The sequence below is a fragment of the Engystomops pustulosus genome, chromosome 3, assembly GCF_040894005.1.
Source record: "Engystomops pustulosus chromosome 3, aEngPut4.maternal, whole genome shotgun sequence".
Lineage (NCBI taxonomy): Eukaryota > Metazoa > Chordata > Amphibia > Anura > Leptodactylidae > Engystomops > Engystomops pustulosus.
The window spans coordinates 183,725,647-183,740,959 of record NC_092413.1 but is presented as its reverse complement, the minus strand read 5'-3'; the positions used below and the strand labels follow the sequence as shown (position 1 = coordinate 183,740,959).

At 40.4% G+C, this 15,313-nt stretch overlaps 1 protein-coding gene across 4 annotated transcripts; it reads right to left on the bottom strand.

Annotated features, from left to right (window-relative positions):
• Positions 1–229: 229 nt before the first annotated feature.
• Positions 230–11,412, bottom strand: STK25 (serine/threonine kinase 25). 4 transcript variants are annotated; one of them, XM_072143201.1, is made up of 11 exons: positions 10,923–11,412; positions 9,110–9,340; positions 7,399–7,455; positions 6,841–6,949; positions 6,575–6,732; positions 6,298–6,483; positions 5,782–5,927; positions 5,586–5,685; positions 4,231–4,302; positions 3,664–3,794; positions 230–446 (listed from the first exon to the last, which is right to left on the bottom strand). In XM_072143201.1, the coding sequence occupies exons 1-11, from the start codon at positions 10,950–10,952 to the stop codon at positions 428–430; spliced, it is 1,239 nt and encodes a 412-aa protein (XP_071999302.1). In that variant the 5' UTR covers positions 10,953–11,412; the 3' UTR covers positions 230–427. The 4 variants fall into 4 exon arrangements, with proteins under 4 accessions (XP_071999302.1, XP_071999305.1, XP_071999304.1 ...); XM_072143204.1 differs by having other exon boundaries at positions 11,138–11,412; XM_072143203.1 differs by having other exon boundaries at positions 11,260–11,411.
• Positions 11,413–15,313: the final 3,901 nt, after the last annotated feature.

Below are 15,313 nucleotides of genomic sequence, written 5' to 3'. Positions count from 1 at the left end.
ATTATTAATACATCTACATTTAAGGTCTTTAAAGTATGAAGTAGGGAGATTTAAATCCAGAAACTAAAATTTGTGCTGCTCTTGCACTAAAAATCCTATTTCTTGCCTGCAGATGGCGCTATATCGTGTGTTTGTTACACTTAGAACATATCATTATTCAACAGGTTTAAAGAATACTTTCATTATTGCAAATAAAGCAGAAAATCTAAAAATTTTACAACAGGACATATTTATGTATGAAATGTCAGTTTATTTTTTACATGACAGGTTGATGAGAAATATCAGTAAACATTTTTGTATGTTACAATAAAAATAAAGAATAATACACTTAAAGTAATGCCACATGGGTCATGTCCTCATTCACAGTGTAGTCCTGGTCCAGGCTAGGACACGAAGAGGGAAAACGTGGAGCACCAATGTTGTGGTCTCATGATGCAGAGGAAAACCTAGAAAGAGAAAGGGGAAAGCCCAGTTCATACTATGCATCTGTGTGTAATGAAGTACAATAGAGCCCAAGATCGGGGTGTCTAAAGTGACATTCTACTTCCAGCCTCTAAAAGTGACTCTTCTCAGCTCACTTGCATATGACTTTAGAGGAGGATTTTTTTTTATTTTTAATTTAAGGTAAAGGGGTGAGATGTAACAAATGATGGAAAGGATATTTTATATCCTACCTGAAGGGGGCAAAGAGTATAATGGGGCAAGATCTAATGATAGTGTTCCTCAAGAAGCAGATCAATAAGTACTTCCCTTTTACACAAGCTTCTGTGCTGAGCTCCTATCATGTAGAGTTCCCGGTGTGAAGTAGAGGTCCATCAGTCAACGAAGGTTTATTAGAGCCTTGATCCGACTCCTATAGACCCCGAGACCTCCTGCAGTTCGTTCAGGAAAAATGGTTTCCCTCTACAGGACCTCTGCCAAGTCAAACACATAGAGCCCCATTTATCAGGTGTCTGAAAGTCAGAATATTTCTAGTTGCCCATGGCAACCAATCACAGCTCAGCTTTGTTTTTAACCAATGTTCATGCATATTTTAAAGCTGAGCTGTGATTGGTTGCCATGGGCAACTAAAAATATTCTGACTTTCAGACATTTGAAAAATCTGCCCTATAACGTCACTATAGAGGTCCTTGTAAGTTAATCAGTAACCTCAGACTACACACAGGATCATTCTCCGATGGGAAGGGATGCGCGGTTCTTTATTCCCATAATACAGAATGCTGCACATGCATGGCATCTACTAAAGGAACTTGGCCTAGAATGGGAGGACATCTGGCAGCATGCTTTACACAAGTAGGGTCTTCATGAGAGGACCATAGAAAGTGTTATTTGGCACTGCATGCTTATCCCCTTCAGATCACACGCACTGTATTACCAAAGGGAACCTGTCATCAGCGATTGGCCTAATTAACTACTACCAGTATATTGTCAAGCAGTGCAACACCTTTTAGTTTTTGTTACTTTCATGGCTCAGTGACACTCCCCTTGAAAAAGCTGACTGCGAAACACGTGTCGGGGTGTACAGCGTGTGCCGTCTTACTGGTTTAGGTAATTTTGCTAGCTCCATACGAGGTATAAGGCTTTTCCTTTTATGTGATCTCTACTCAGGCTTTGATTGATACCATGTTGCACGTACCAGTTTTTACTCTTTCAACTGATTTATGACTTTGTAACCATTTGGCACTCTCTGTTTTTAAATTTGTATTGTTGGTGTTGTATTGCTGTCTATTTTCTTTAATAAAATCTATTTGTCTAGTATGTCATGTATGAATAACTTTTTAGTATTTTTCCAAAAATTTTTGGTGGTATGATTTCATGGCTCAGAGTCAGAGGCAGAGAGTTTAACACTGAAGTCAAGGTGCGGAGCTCTGAACGCCTCCTGAAGGCGGCTTTCTGAAGAAGACGAAACTTGACTTCAGTGTTATTCTCCTCCTCCTTGACTTTATACAACCAATTTACTTCTCACCTCAATGCTGATTTTACTAGATGATACCAACACACTGGGTAACAACAGAAACAAGATCTGGAAGGTGTTCAGGTGCTTGACAACATAATGGTAGTTCTGATGACAGGTTCCCTTTAAGGCGCAGTCCCTTTTATGTAATCTGCCATGTGTTGCTTTATACGCTTTTAACCCCTTCCCGGTACTATTACGGCACACGCCAAGTCCCGATGCATGGAGAGGGTTTGCGTACAAGATAGGTTTGTTCTTAAGTTGAATTTGTATACAAGTCGGAACTTTATATTTTATAATTGTAACCCCAGCCAAAATTTTTATTGGTCTCTTTGACTATTGGATTTTAAAACTTTTGGGGTTTCAAAAGAATCAGGATTAACAATAAAGCTTAATTTCAGACACCATTGATAACGGTTATAGCTGTTTATTGTAGCCTAGGGTACAGTAAAATACCAACATCCAGAGGTCAGTTTGTAACTAGGGGTCGTATGTAAGACTTTTAAAAAAAAAAAAAAGTTGGGGACCGCCTGTATTAGGTATAACCTGGGTCAGTACGGTTAAGAAAAAAAAAAATATAGAAATATTGGCATAGGTTTTACAAATTTTGCAGAATAAAACCTATATGGTTTTTACTTTGCTTTCTTCCAAGAGGTATAACACTTTTTTTTTTGCCCATGAAGCAGGTTATACTAGTACCAAGCTACAGTTCGTAGACAGACTATGGACAGCCCTAGGGTCCTAATCAACAATCGGCACAGGTCGAGCATACTTTTCAGCGGCTCCAATCATCAGAACTGGACTTTGAAAACTGCAGATCACAGTACTCTGGTACTGAACTTAGAAAGTGTATGGGACTAGTGCTCAGTAATATCTGACACTCCCATAATTTTGAGCAAAGAGGCAGGACACATGTGCAACCTGCTGCTCCACTCATTAATGAAAACGGGGCCTCTGTTTTTTAAATTGCCAGGGGTTCTCAGCAGTTAGACCCTCACTAATCAGCCAAGTCCTTTAAAAGGATAGGGGACAACATCCATACTTGCTGAAACGCCCTTTAAGTAAAAAGTACCTGACAGGTTCCCTTTAAAGGGACTCAAGTTCTTATGAAATGTTCTTTCTAGAATTCCCTCTTATCTGAAATTTCTCCTGTGTACTTAAGAAAATAAAAATCCCCTCCAAAACCATGTAAAAATAGCAGATATGAGTCAAGTTTAGTGGCTGCAAGTGAAGTATCACTTCATGGGTCTGTTAAAGGCCCAAATTTGCCCGGTGCTTAAGGGACAATCATCTCTATTTATACAGCACAATCATATTCTATAGCGATCTACAAATAGAAGCCTATCTTTCGTTGGAAGGGACATCGGAACCCGGCTGACCCATGCGACTACCCACTTATCTGCGCTTTAAATGTCAAAACACACTTTCACTATCTACAGGTTCTAAACATTCACGGGAAAAACAAATGACCGATTCTTTTTTTTTTTCACAGCAGCCAAGTGTCACAAGAGTTGGTTTTGTTTGGTTATAACTAATATATGTGCTGAATAGTATCACATCCCTCATCGCCTGGAGGAGAAATCCATGGTACATAGGTACACAATGACATCTGCAGCATTTTCCACCTTGTAAAGAATAATTGCCTGCAAATTGTAATACACAAGAATCGGGCTGATCCTGTGTGTACGGGATCTTGTGACATCTTTTACCTTTGCACACGCTGAACCAAGTGAGAAATGAGCTGGTCTGTGATTCCAGGGCTGGACTCTTCCGCTAAGCTGAAGGCGTTCTCTAGTTCCTGTACGGATCCAAATGCGCCAGCGCAGCGCTGCTCCTTCAGCTAGAAAAAACATTTTTAAATATGCATTAAAAAAGTAGGCAATTTTCTGGTGATCCCTTAATTTACAGTCGGTAACACTACAAAGAGTTGCATAGTAGCCCATCTATATCTCCTCCCACGGGGACACATTCATGTTCCGACCACCAGTACAGTCCAGTATAAAGTATACAGCGCTCAGAGAGCCACAACGCATAGGGGTCAATTAAACCATAAAATGAATGATCACTGCAATATATGAACAGCATAGGGTGTATAGAAGCCATATACAGATTTCACCTTGACTCACCAAGTTATCGACAGGTTAACAAGCCTGGGAATGTCTCCTAGTTTAGCATTATAGGCTTTATTTTAGAAGAATGAAGCATCACACACTGTATAAATGATACACTTAAGTGGCCAGTAATGGCAAGTCATTCCATAAAGCAGAGTCTCTCACCTCCTGAAAGACTGGCGCTACAAGAGCCGATAAACAGTGGGATCTTGGCAGGCGTTTTATAGGTTCTACTGGCTGCAGAGACGAGAACACGAGAATTCTTAACGTTTTTGTATTATACAAACTAAACCAAGTGTCAAAATTAACTGGGAATAAATTGGGAAAAGCAAATATTACAATGTGTTAACACTTATTAAAAAAAGTGCGTCATCCGTTTATCCCCCATTAAACATTATGAGAAGCGCCACAGCCTAAAGTTTCCTATAGTTTTATCATCAAAATAAGTGTTCCTATAGTTTTAAAAGATTAATACATGCCTATATTTGACATGTCCATATAGAATGCATCATCATTAACCCCTTCACGCACCAGCACGTACTATAACGTCCTGGTGCTGTAGGGGTTGTATAGAAAGCCGACAGGCTGAGTTCTCTCCATATGCAGCGAGTGTCAGCTGTACAATACAGCTGACACCCACCTGTTACTGCTGTGGTTGAACTCGACCATGGCACCCACCATTGCTGCTGCTATCTCGTAGGCTTGCCATGTATGATGATCTCCAATAGCCTGTTGAAGACACGCTATTAGAGATCAGTAAAATTGCTATATACTACAATACAGTAGTATTATAGTATAAGCAATCAGACCCTGCAGGGTTTAAAAGTACCCTAGAGGGTCTGAAATAATTAAAGTAAAAAGTTTAAAATCACCCCCCTTTCCCAAAAAACACATTTAAAAAAAAAAAAAACGTAAAAATCATAAAACATGTTAGGGATCGCCACGTCCCAAAAATGCCCAATCAAAATATAGAAAAAAAAAAAGTATTCCCGGCCGTCAACACCATAATGGAATATATTGCCCAATTGCCACTTTTGCACCATTTTGTCATCCATGAATATTTGAATAAAAAGTGATGAAAGAGACATACAGTTCCCAAATTGATACAAGTTAACATACTAGCACATACTGCAAATAATAACACCTTACATAGGTCCTTACACCAAAGAGTGAAAATGTTATTGGCCTCAGAATTTGGTAAAAATATAAAATCTATAAAACCTATATACATTTGGTATCCATGTGATCATATCAACCCAAAGAAGAGGAAGTGTCATTTGGAGAACAGAATGAAAGCTGTAAAAATGCTGCAAATGTCCTCTTTTTGTCAATTTCAGTGTACTTGGAATTTTTCCAGATTTCCAGTACATGGTATGAAATATTAAATAGCAGCACTAAAAAGTACAAATTTGTCCCACAGATAACAAGCCCTTATTAATCTCTGTAAACAAAAAAATAAAAATAAATGTTATCGCTTTTGGAATAAAAAACATGACAAGAAGGAGAGGGCAAGGGTTCACCTGCTGATATCCCCAGCGGTTTATGGTGGTGGTGTGGCGTATGGTTTCTGGAAATGACCAGTGAGGAGTCTGGGACTGGTTTTTGTCATCTTCATTGTCCCTGCATATAAAAATACAATACAGTAGTAGGTACCTTATACATACCAATTCCCTGCATGCCACAACAGAAACTCCCAAGTATCCCAAATCTACTTACAAATCAGAGTCATCGGAGCTGGAGTCATCCCGGTGGCCCTGAGATTTCCAGCGGCGGTAACGTTCCACCAGCTCCATAAGGAAGGAGGTTTTCTTGGTGTATCGTAAGATGAAGCGATGTTTAAGCAGCTCCCGTGCTGTGGGTCTCTATATACAGAAGGAAGGAGATTACATTAAATATTCAGCATCATACAGTAGCGTAACTAGAAGCTGATGGGCCCCAGTGCAAAGACTGTGCCAGGCCCCCGACTACAATGTATGGTTTATAGTAATAGTCTTCTCATATGGGAAAGTGACACCATAAGGGCCCCCTAAACCTCTTGGGCCCTGGTGCGACCGCAACCTCTGCACCCCTCAAGTTTCACCCCTGGCATCAAAGCTTCTTTAATGTGCAATTTACCAGAAATAATGACACCCTAACTGTAATGCTACATACACAAGGGACAACTCCACTAGAATGGAATATACCGAGTGTGGATATTCCCTTACAGAAAAGGTTTAAGAAGGAAATAGTCACCAGTCGGGGATCTTTGTTCAAACAAGCGTCCACAAATTCTTTAAATGGTTTGCTGTGCTGGCCTTGTAAAGAAGGAGGGTTATTCTTAGGAATTAGGAACAAGACCCTCATAGGATGGAGATCAGAGTGTGGAGGTTCCCCCTTTGCTAGTTCAATAGCTGTGATACCAAGCGACCAAATATCTGCCTGGAATACACACAAAAAAAAAAAAACAGCATTAAAGTAACAGGAGACAATATTATAGAGAACAAATATGGAAGCTGTAAGGAAATCCAACCTTGAAGTCGTAGGCAGACTGTTTGATGACCTCAGGAGCCATCCAGAACGGTGTGCCCACAAAAGTATTCCTCTTGATCTGAGTATCTGTCAGCTGACCTGCTACCCCAAAATCTGCCAGTTTCACATCACCCTGCTCCGAAAGCAACACATTTGCAGCTGAAAACGCAGAGAAAAAGCAGCAATTTACAATCCACTAACCCAATGGAAGCAAGAGGGTTTCCCTATGAGAAATATGTTCTAGAATCAGTTATCCAATGCCCCCACCTTTGATGTCCCGGTGGATCTTCCTCTCTGAATGTAAATAATCTAGACCTTTAAGGATCTCCCGTAGTATGGTGGCTATGTAGGACTCCTCCAGAGGGCCAGGTTTTAACTGTAGCAATGAAGTAAAAGGAAAAGATTGAAGCAAGTGTAGAATCTCTCCCACCACTACATTGCAGTAGACATCAAAGTAAAACGAATTGCCCATGAGCGATTTTGATCCGTGTGTTTGCAGGATTTATCAGCCAGAACCTAGAATCACTGACTGGGAATAGTTCAGTGATTCTAGGTTTGGGCCAGCAAATACCACAAGCAGACCAAACTCACCTGTGGGCAAGGGGTGTAAGACTGAAACTGTTCATATTGTGTTTTTTTGCTCATTACATTCTGCATATTATTTGGGGAAATTTCTTGCACATTTGCCAAACATGTCCAACATAGCCACAATAGAACCTTTTGTCCTTCTGTCACTAAATACCCATAAACAGGTATATCACCACCTTGCATTGTAGGAAAACATCAGGAAATGCTCTCATAGTATAATTTGATTAGTTTTCTTACCAAGTCTAGTGCAGATCCTCCACCTAGATACTCCATGATAATCCAGAGCTTTGACCCCTATGAAAAAAAAAAAAAAAAAAAACTTTATCACCAGGAATTATTTTAAAATTAAATTTGCTTAATAGGCACAAGACAGGGAAACCACTCAGTTATATACCGTAAATAATTTTCTTTCAAAATGTTGATTAAGAAAAAAAAAATAATTTGTGATTATTTATATCACAGGCGACACAGAATCCTTTATGATGTATTCCTATGTCAGTCATTGGATTCTGTGTGCTCATGCTTCTTTAGTCAGAAACAGATTAACATGGCTGGTTAACACCATTTCCATAGCCTCCAGAGAGCTAAATCGGAGTCTCAGAATTGGTATAGCACAGTAAACCATGCAGCTTCTGTGACTGCAGGAGAAGTCTCCATAACTCCCATCTATATGGTATTTTGTAAACGGTGTAGAACCGCCATATATCAACTTTTTCTAAAACTAAAGAAGCCGTAACAGGACTATTCCCATTATGGCCACGTATGGCTTTTATACATACATTCCGGATTGGATTGGAATGTGATTCTGATTCTATTCCAAAATAAGTATATGAACCCTTGTAATGTGTACCTATAACATGTGGTATCCAGTTATAGATAAGCGCCGTGTAACTAAGCTGATAGCACACAAGCAGTTGTTCTTCTCGTGATGTTGGGACATGAATCATACACCCGTATACGATAACATTAGCTACATAGTACTGGGCCATTATAGTGACTCTGATAATAATCAGACCACATTTTGTGGGTAAACAATACAGGAATCCAGGCAATTCCAATAAATACAGACAGGACAGAAAACACATTTCCAAATGCACCTAAACATACATCTACAGCTCCTCCACAACCCTCCCACACGAAAGGAGATAAATTAGGCAGCCGTCTCAGATCTCTAACCACCATGACCAGATTTCCCCAAACTTCCAACTCTCATATAGAATTTGCAAGAGGGGGACATAGGTAACGACTAGATTCAGGCTTCTCCGCAGCTTGGGTCCTTGTAAGATGTTACTATAACCATACATGCTATACGAGTACAAATCTAAAAAATATTTTATCAAAGTGGCCCTGAATCACTGCCCCAATGGCACCCAACAAATATACCTGAGGGGTGAGAAGTCTAGGAAATTCAAAGTGAGAGAAGAAATGAAAGAACCTCAGACCAGAAATGGAGCACATCAGGCAATCCCACACATAATGACGAAATGTTCCCACTGCAGACTCACAAAGGAAACATAGATCTGATACAGATACACCCCCCCCCCATCCTGCGCAATCTAACAAGTATAAAATACCGATATAAGCTGCAGAAACCGCAATTGAATTCGGAAGTCTATGGCACTTACCACTGAATCAAAGAAAGAACGTTCCACTTCTTTCCAGTCCTCCGACGACAGGTCAGGGATAATTCCAAAGAATTTACTTAGGTTTTTCCTTAACCGTATGTCTTTTTATTAAAAATATTGAATAACGTAGAAGAATATGCCATCATTACTATTGAGAACAGCTAGAAGCATTCATAGGGCACTCCGGTACCACACTGGATCAATGGGCCTATACCTTGGCCCTACCCTACCACATACACTGAATGTAAACAGAACCTTAACACTCATCTATACTCAGCACAGAGTATTTCGAATACAGTGTTAATAAAAGTTTATGAAGTTACCTTCAAGTAGGAGCCATAGTAGCGCGTAATATAAGGACTGTCACACTGGCTCAGTACGGTGATCTCTTGTTGAATGTCCTCGATCTCATCTTCTGCCTCTTCCAGGTCTATGATCTTGATGGCCACCACTTCTTTGCTGCGGTTCTCTATACCCTTGTACACTTCTCCAAATGAGCCCCTGCCAATACGTTCAAGCTTAGTAAAAAGGCGTTCTGGATCCATTCTGGAGCCCTGAAGAGGAGTAATACATTAGTTAGAAGAGATTAACTAGAAGGACTGTTACAGGAGAACCTCTGCCACAGGCTACAAAACACTCAGAGACAACTCTACGTGGTGGTTGCATACAATAAGACCGAACCCATATTTTTCTGTTTGTTCTTCAAAATATGCAAATACATTTTCCAGGATAAGATAAGGAAAATGTTACCTCTTGGCTTCCTTGTAAGGCAACCCCCTGCACATCAAGCATGACTTCATCGGAAAACCTAATGACATGAGGCGGAATAATAGTAAAACCAGTAAATCGATTTCAAAGTGAACAGATTCCCAGCTGTAGACATTGCATCTCATCAGTACAGTGTAGGCAACTGGCAAGAGGCTGGAGACTAGGTATATAGATATGATGCTGGACAACAGCCAAACCAGTATATCATTAGGCTTTCTGGTAAAGTCATGGTTGATGTTTAGCTGCTGCCTTACAAGGTGGCTAAGAGGCAATCTATTCTGGATCCCATCGGGGAAACGTATTTGTATATTTCCTTGGATGCCTCAGTGGAGCATCAGTGGCAGTAAGTCTCCACACGCCTACAGAGGCAACAACTATGAGCTAAAACAGTTATAAAAGGTGTCTGCAAAAAGCTTTAATGTAATCAATCCAAAGACAAACCAAATTTGTGAAAATCTAATTGTCACATGAACAAAAAAAATTTGGTTCGGAGTTACACAATATATACCTATAAATCACCTATAATATTCAGACTTTGGCTGCTTTCAAACGAACAGTCGCATACTGCCCGTACCATTGCAGTACGAGAAGTATATGGCCCCGTGCGTTTCAATGGCCAATACATTCATCCATTTTGATAGATGATTGCCCACCATGCTGTATCAGGGAAATAAACAGAATTTGCTCTAGCTTTCCCTGTAAGTAAGGGGCAGTACGGTGGCTGAGTGGGTAGAAATTCTGCCTTGCAGCGCTGAAGTCCTGGGTTCAAGTCCCAGGGTCAACATCTGTAAAGAGTTTGTATGTTCTCTCAGTGTTTGCGTGGGTTTCTTCCCTCACTCCAAAAACATACTGATAGGCTGTTTAGATTGCAGACTAACATACAGATTCAACTTAAGAACAAACCTACAGAACCTATATTGTATGCAGCTTAGGGACTTCCTCACATTCACAACAGATCTCTCCTCCCTAAGTAATAGAGGAAAACCCCAATGTGAAATCCACAACCAAATCCAGACAAAAGATCTGGAACCATATGTATTCAAACTCAAACTGGATACGTGCCGCCAACAACATACAGGTGGGACAAGGGTCAGTGGTTAACACTACATCCTGGGGTTCTGGGTTCAAGTGCCATCCAGGTCAACATCTGCAAAGAGTTTGTATGTTTGCGTGGGTTTCCTCCGGTTTCCTCCCACACTCCAAAACATACTGGTAAGATGTCCACATATAACGTGGACATATTACTCCAAGGCTGTATTACAGCAGTATTTCATACCAGCTGGACAACCTGACCCACAAGATGTATTTAGGCATAAGGGCAATGGTTATATATCCTCAATATTCCAGGGTGCCAGTAATGATTGTTACCTGTGCGGGGAAGTCTCGGAGATGCGCCATCCTGTCGCAGGCTCTTCCCGCTCAGTGATGTGTAGACTGAGTGCAAGCTCTTGTGGCAAACAGAGGCAGATTACCCCACATGGCAAACTTTAGACTAAAACTCTATCTAAGCTGCACCTGCAATGTAACAGAGGTAGGTGGTGCGCTACTAATACCTATCACCCAGGTGTATAGCAGAGACTTACTATATGCCCAGCACCATTTACAGTAATATCACATGGAGCTGCTGTAGTGTCTGTCAGTGCACACTACATCCTCGGTCAATATGGAGCTCGCAGCTTCTCCTATACGAGTATTCCCAGCCTACCACCATGTCCCCGGCCCATCGCCCGTAGGCTCCGCAGGATGCACACGGCAGTCTTAGCAGATGGCCTTCTCTTTACATAGGAAAAAATTTCCAGGGCGCACCCCCCCACCCGAATGTCAAACACGTACAGACGTCATCCGGGCTAAGATATCTGGGACATGTAGTTCTTTTAAAGCGTCATCTCTTGTTATGGTGACTGTAAGAACTACATATCCCATAAGCAGGAGGCGCGGGGTGTTCTGGGGGTTGTAGTAGCCGGGCTGGAACGTAACAGGGAGACATTTAAGTCACATGACCGGAGTTGGGCGTGTCCTTATTAATGTCCGTAGGGGAGCGAGCCGGGGAGGAGAGGATGGGTGTTGTCACGTGACCTGGGTGTTGCGTGCCGGAATCTAAGGCTCTGGCTGATAAATAGTGAATGAGGCCGCGCCCATAGGGGGGCAAATGTCACATCTTGGCTGTGTTCACACCTTCAATTGGAATCATGCTTGGATTCCTGATGAAGAGACTGGGAAGCAAAAGAGTTACATAAAAAAATTATTTAACTGCAGGAATGTAATGGTTTAACCCCAAAATCCACAACTTTTACACAGAGTTGTATGAGGGCTTGTTATCTGGGGACATTGTTTGAGTGGCAGCATCTAATATTCCATGTAATGTACCGAGAAGCGGGAAAAATAAATTCTATAAATGCTAAAAAAAAGAACTTGCACCATTTTCTTGTACACTTTTACTTTTACAATTTGCAGTCCAGATATCACATCTCCCTCAACCCCTTAAGGACGCAGGGTTTTTTCGCTCATTTCATTTTTCCGTGTACAGACCTGTGTGAGGGCTTATTTTGTGCGTGACAAATTTTACTTTCCCGTGTTGTTATTTATTATAACATGCCGTGTACTGGGAAGCAGGAAAAAATTTCCAAATGTGGAAAAATTTTAAAAATATGCATGTGCGTCACGTTCTTTTGGGCACAGTTTTTACGACTTTCACTCTGCGCTCCAAATAACTGCTCCCCTTTATTCTTTGGTTCGGTACGATCGCGGTGATACCAAATTTATATAGGTTTTATTGTGTTTTAATACATTTTCAAAAATTAAACGAATGTGTACGAAAAAGGCAAAAAAAATGTCATCTTCTGACACTAATAACTTTTTCATACTTCGGTGTACGGAGCTGGGGGAGGTGTCATTTTTTGCGAAAGGAGCCGACGTTTTCATTGCTACCATTTTGAGGACTGTGCGACATTATGATCACTTTTCATTACATTTTTTTATGTCATGTAAAAAGATGTGAAAGTCGCATTTCGGACATTTGGGCGCCATTTCCCGTCTCGGAGGTCACCGACAGCCTTAACCGTTTTTATATTTTGATAGATCGGGCATTTTGGGACGCGGTGATGCCTAATGTGTTTGTGATTTTTACTGTTTATTATATTTTATATCAGTTCTAGGGAAAGGGGGGTGATTTGAATTTTTAATATTTTATTAATTTACATTTTTAAAACTTTTTTTCTTTTTTTTTTCACGATTTCTTAGACCAGTGGTTCTCAACCTTTCTAATGCTGTGACCCCGCAATACAGTTCCTCATGCTGTGGTGACCCCAAACTATGCAACTCGAAGTAAAAGCACAGTGCCAGCACCGACCGCGGGTGTTTACAATGGGTCTTTGCTGCAATATGCAGCAAAGTCCATCTCTGTATGAAGAGGGCTAAGCCCGTGAGCTCTCTTCATACACCCTTCATAGCTCTGCAGCGGATATATCAGGATGATACTGAATTTATATAGTTTTGAGATTTTAGTTTTATTTCTGATCTAGGAAAAGTGAGTGATTTGAACTTTAAGTTTTTGTTTTATGTTGGCTGCCATACATAAACACACTACTTTCACATTAGTGATGCGTCATTCGAAAACAAGCTGGCTCTGAGAGCCGGCTCTTATTCTTGAACGACGTGAGCCGATGTTCTCCTGCTATCTTCTTCTGATGCAGCACAAATATACTGCGAAAAAATATATTAATATAAAAATTTTAATTTGATTAAAATTAAAAATGAATTCCTATAAAAGGTTACAAGTACACTTAAAGGGAATCTGTCATCAGGAGACCCATTTTTAGCACTCCCCCAGTCCCCACAGAGCATAGTACATACACTGCCAAAGTGTTTTTGTATTAAAAATAGTTTTTACAGAAAAAAAGATAGGTTATATTGTACCTTTCATTAGCATCTGCTGTGTGACTAGGCAGTTGCCAAGTGGGAGGGGCTGGAAAGGAGCAGTTCCCCCCCCACCCTTGGGGAACAGCTCCTCCATATGACCTTTTCAAATATATGAAAACACCCATCACTTGGCTTAGCGACGCCCCCTGCTCCTCTACAGCCAATCCCAAGTGTGGGGAGTTATTCATATATTTGAAAAGGTCACATGTTTCCCAAGGGTGGGGGGGAACTGCTCCTTTCCAGCCCCTCCCAGTTGGCAACTGCCTAGTCACACAGCAGATTCTAATGAAAGGTACAATATAACATATCTTTTTTTCTGTAAAACCTATTTTTTATACAAAAACACTTTGGCAGTGTATGTACTATGCTCTGTGGGGACTGGGGGAGTGCTAAAAATGGGTCTCCTGGTAACAGGTTCCCTTGAAAGCAAACCTCCCCTAAACTATTGCACCATTTTTTGTGTTTACTGTTTGTTGAATGGTTACTTAAAAGTTATTTAAGTAAAAGTAAGGTCATTTGATTCCTTTTATATCGCCAACACTTTCCAAACACTGTCCCCAGTAGCACTGTCAATTTTTTTATTTTCTGATGACATTCCTTTAAGAATAAAGAATTGTATTAGTAACAGAGCATTAGTATTTTGCCACCTAGTGGCAAACTGGGAAACTGCAATATTTTATATTTTAGTTTTTAAAAGTCTAAAGGACTATAAGTCACGTAATAATATGCTAATAATACCATATAAGATAACAAAATAATTAAAATATTCTTTAGAAATAAGCCAGGATGCAAAAGCAGCACTATTTTCAGTATGGTAATTGTTGCACTGTATATGTTAAAATATTTTTAGAGAATTTCTATATCAGTTACACTTTTCATAGATTTTAAGTCAGGGCCGTATTGCTTCCTCAATGTTTTTGCTCTGTAATGCCTTATTTTGTCTGTATACATGATGGCGCTATAGAAATAAAGATTTATTAATATTATTATTGTAATTAATAAAGTGGTTTTACAGTTTCCAACCTGCAGAAATATTACTGGGTAGATCGCTTTAAAGAGAATTTTCACTTTTTAAAACTGCAGATGGTAGCAGCCCTGGAGATCCATGTATCCATATACATGTCTTGTTAGTAGCAGCAGGACTGTGAAGCATGCATTCACGTTCCAGGATTGCAGCTGGACTTAGGTCACTCTTATGTTAAATCTCACAGCAAAGATCCTCCCTTATGAGTTATATTCAAGCAGGGAAAGGGTGATTATATGATCAGTGATGAGATCTTGCAAACCAGTGCAAGAACCAGTGCTCCAAGAACAGCGACAATCCTGAAACATAAATGCATTTTTCACAGCCCTACTAACAACGCACTAAGGTATGGTAACACTGTTGTGCAGGCTCAATAGCTAACACTCTTCAGCTTTGTATGGTCAAAGCTGCTGCTAGATGCACTTTAATCCCTTTGTGTGTCTCCTTCTAGGTGGTGGAGTGAAGGTGGCTGTGCTTGTATCTCCAGTACTGAGAATACCATTAGGTTCATACTCTAAATACTCTCTTGACATCCGCTTAGCGGTGACGGCTTGTTATCCAAATATTTACCAGAGCTTCGGCTGTGGCTATACTTCATCCTGATGCTCTCCAGTTTCTTCTAGTAAAGTCTCCCAGCAGATTCTTTCCATTTAACTTTATTGCTGTTTAATCCTCACCTGATATAGCGCTCCAATATAAAAGCTATGCTTCTAATTTAGGGAAGTTTATTTTACATTAAGACCTCAGCTTAAAAACATGTAAACGTTTAGGTGGTTTGTGGCTGCGGATGTGACACCTGCAGGGAGAATAGGTGCAT

Bases quoted from the DNA above. Each gene is read 5' to 3' on its own strand.
- STK25 (XM_072143201.1), bottom strand. From the start codon at position 10,952: ATGGCGCATCTCCGAGACTTCCCCGCACAG. The intron at 9,341-10,922 runs GTAACAATCATT...ACTCCTCTTCAG, and splicing joins TCCGAGACTTCCCCGCACAG to GGCTCCAGAATGGATCCAGA. The intron at 3,795-4,230 runs GTGAGAGACTCT...TGTTTTTTCTAG, and splicing joins TAGCGCCAGTCTTTCAGGAG to CTGAAGGAGCAGCGCTGCGC.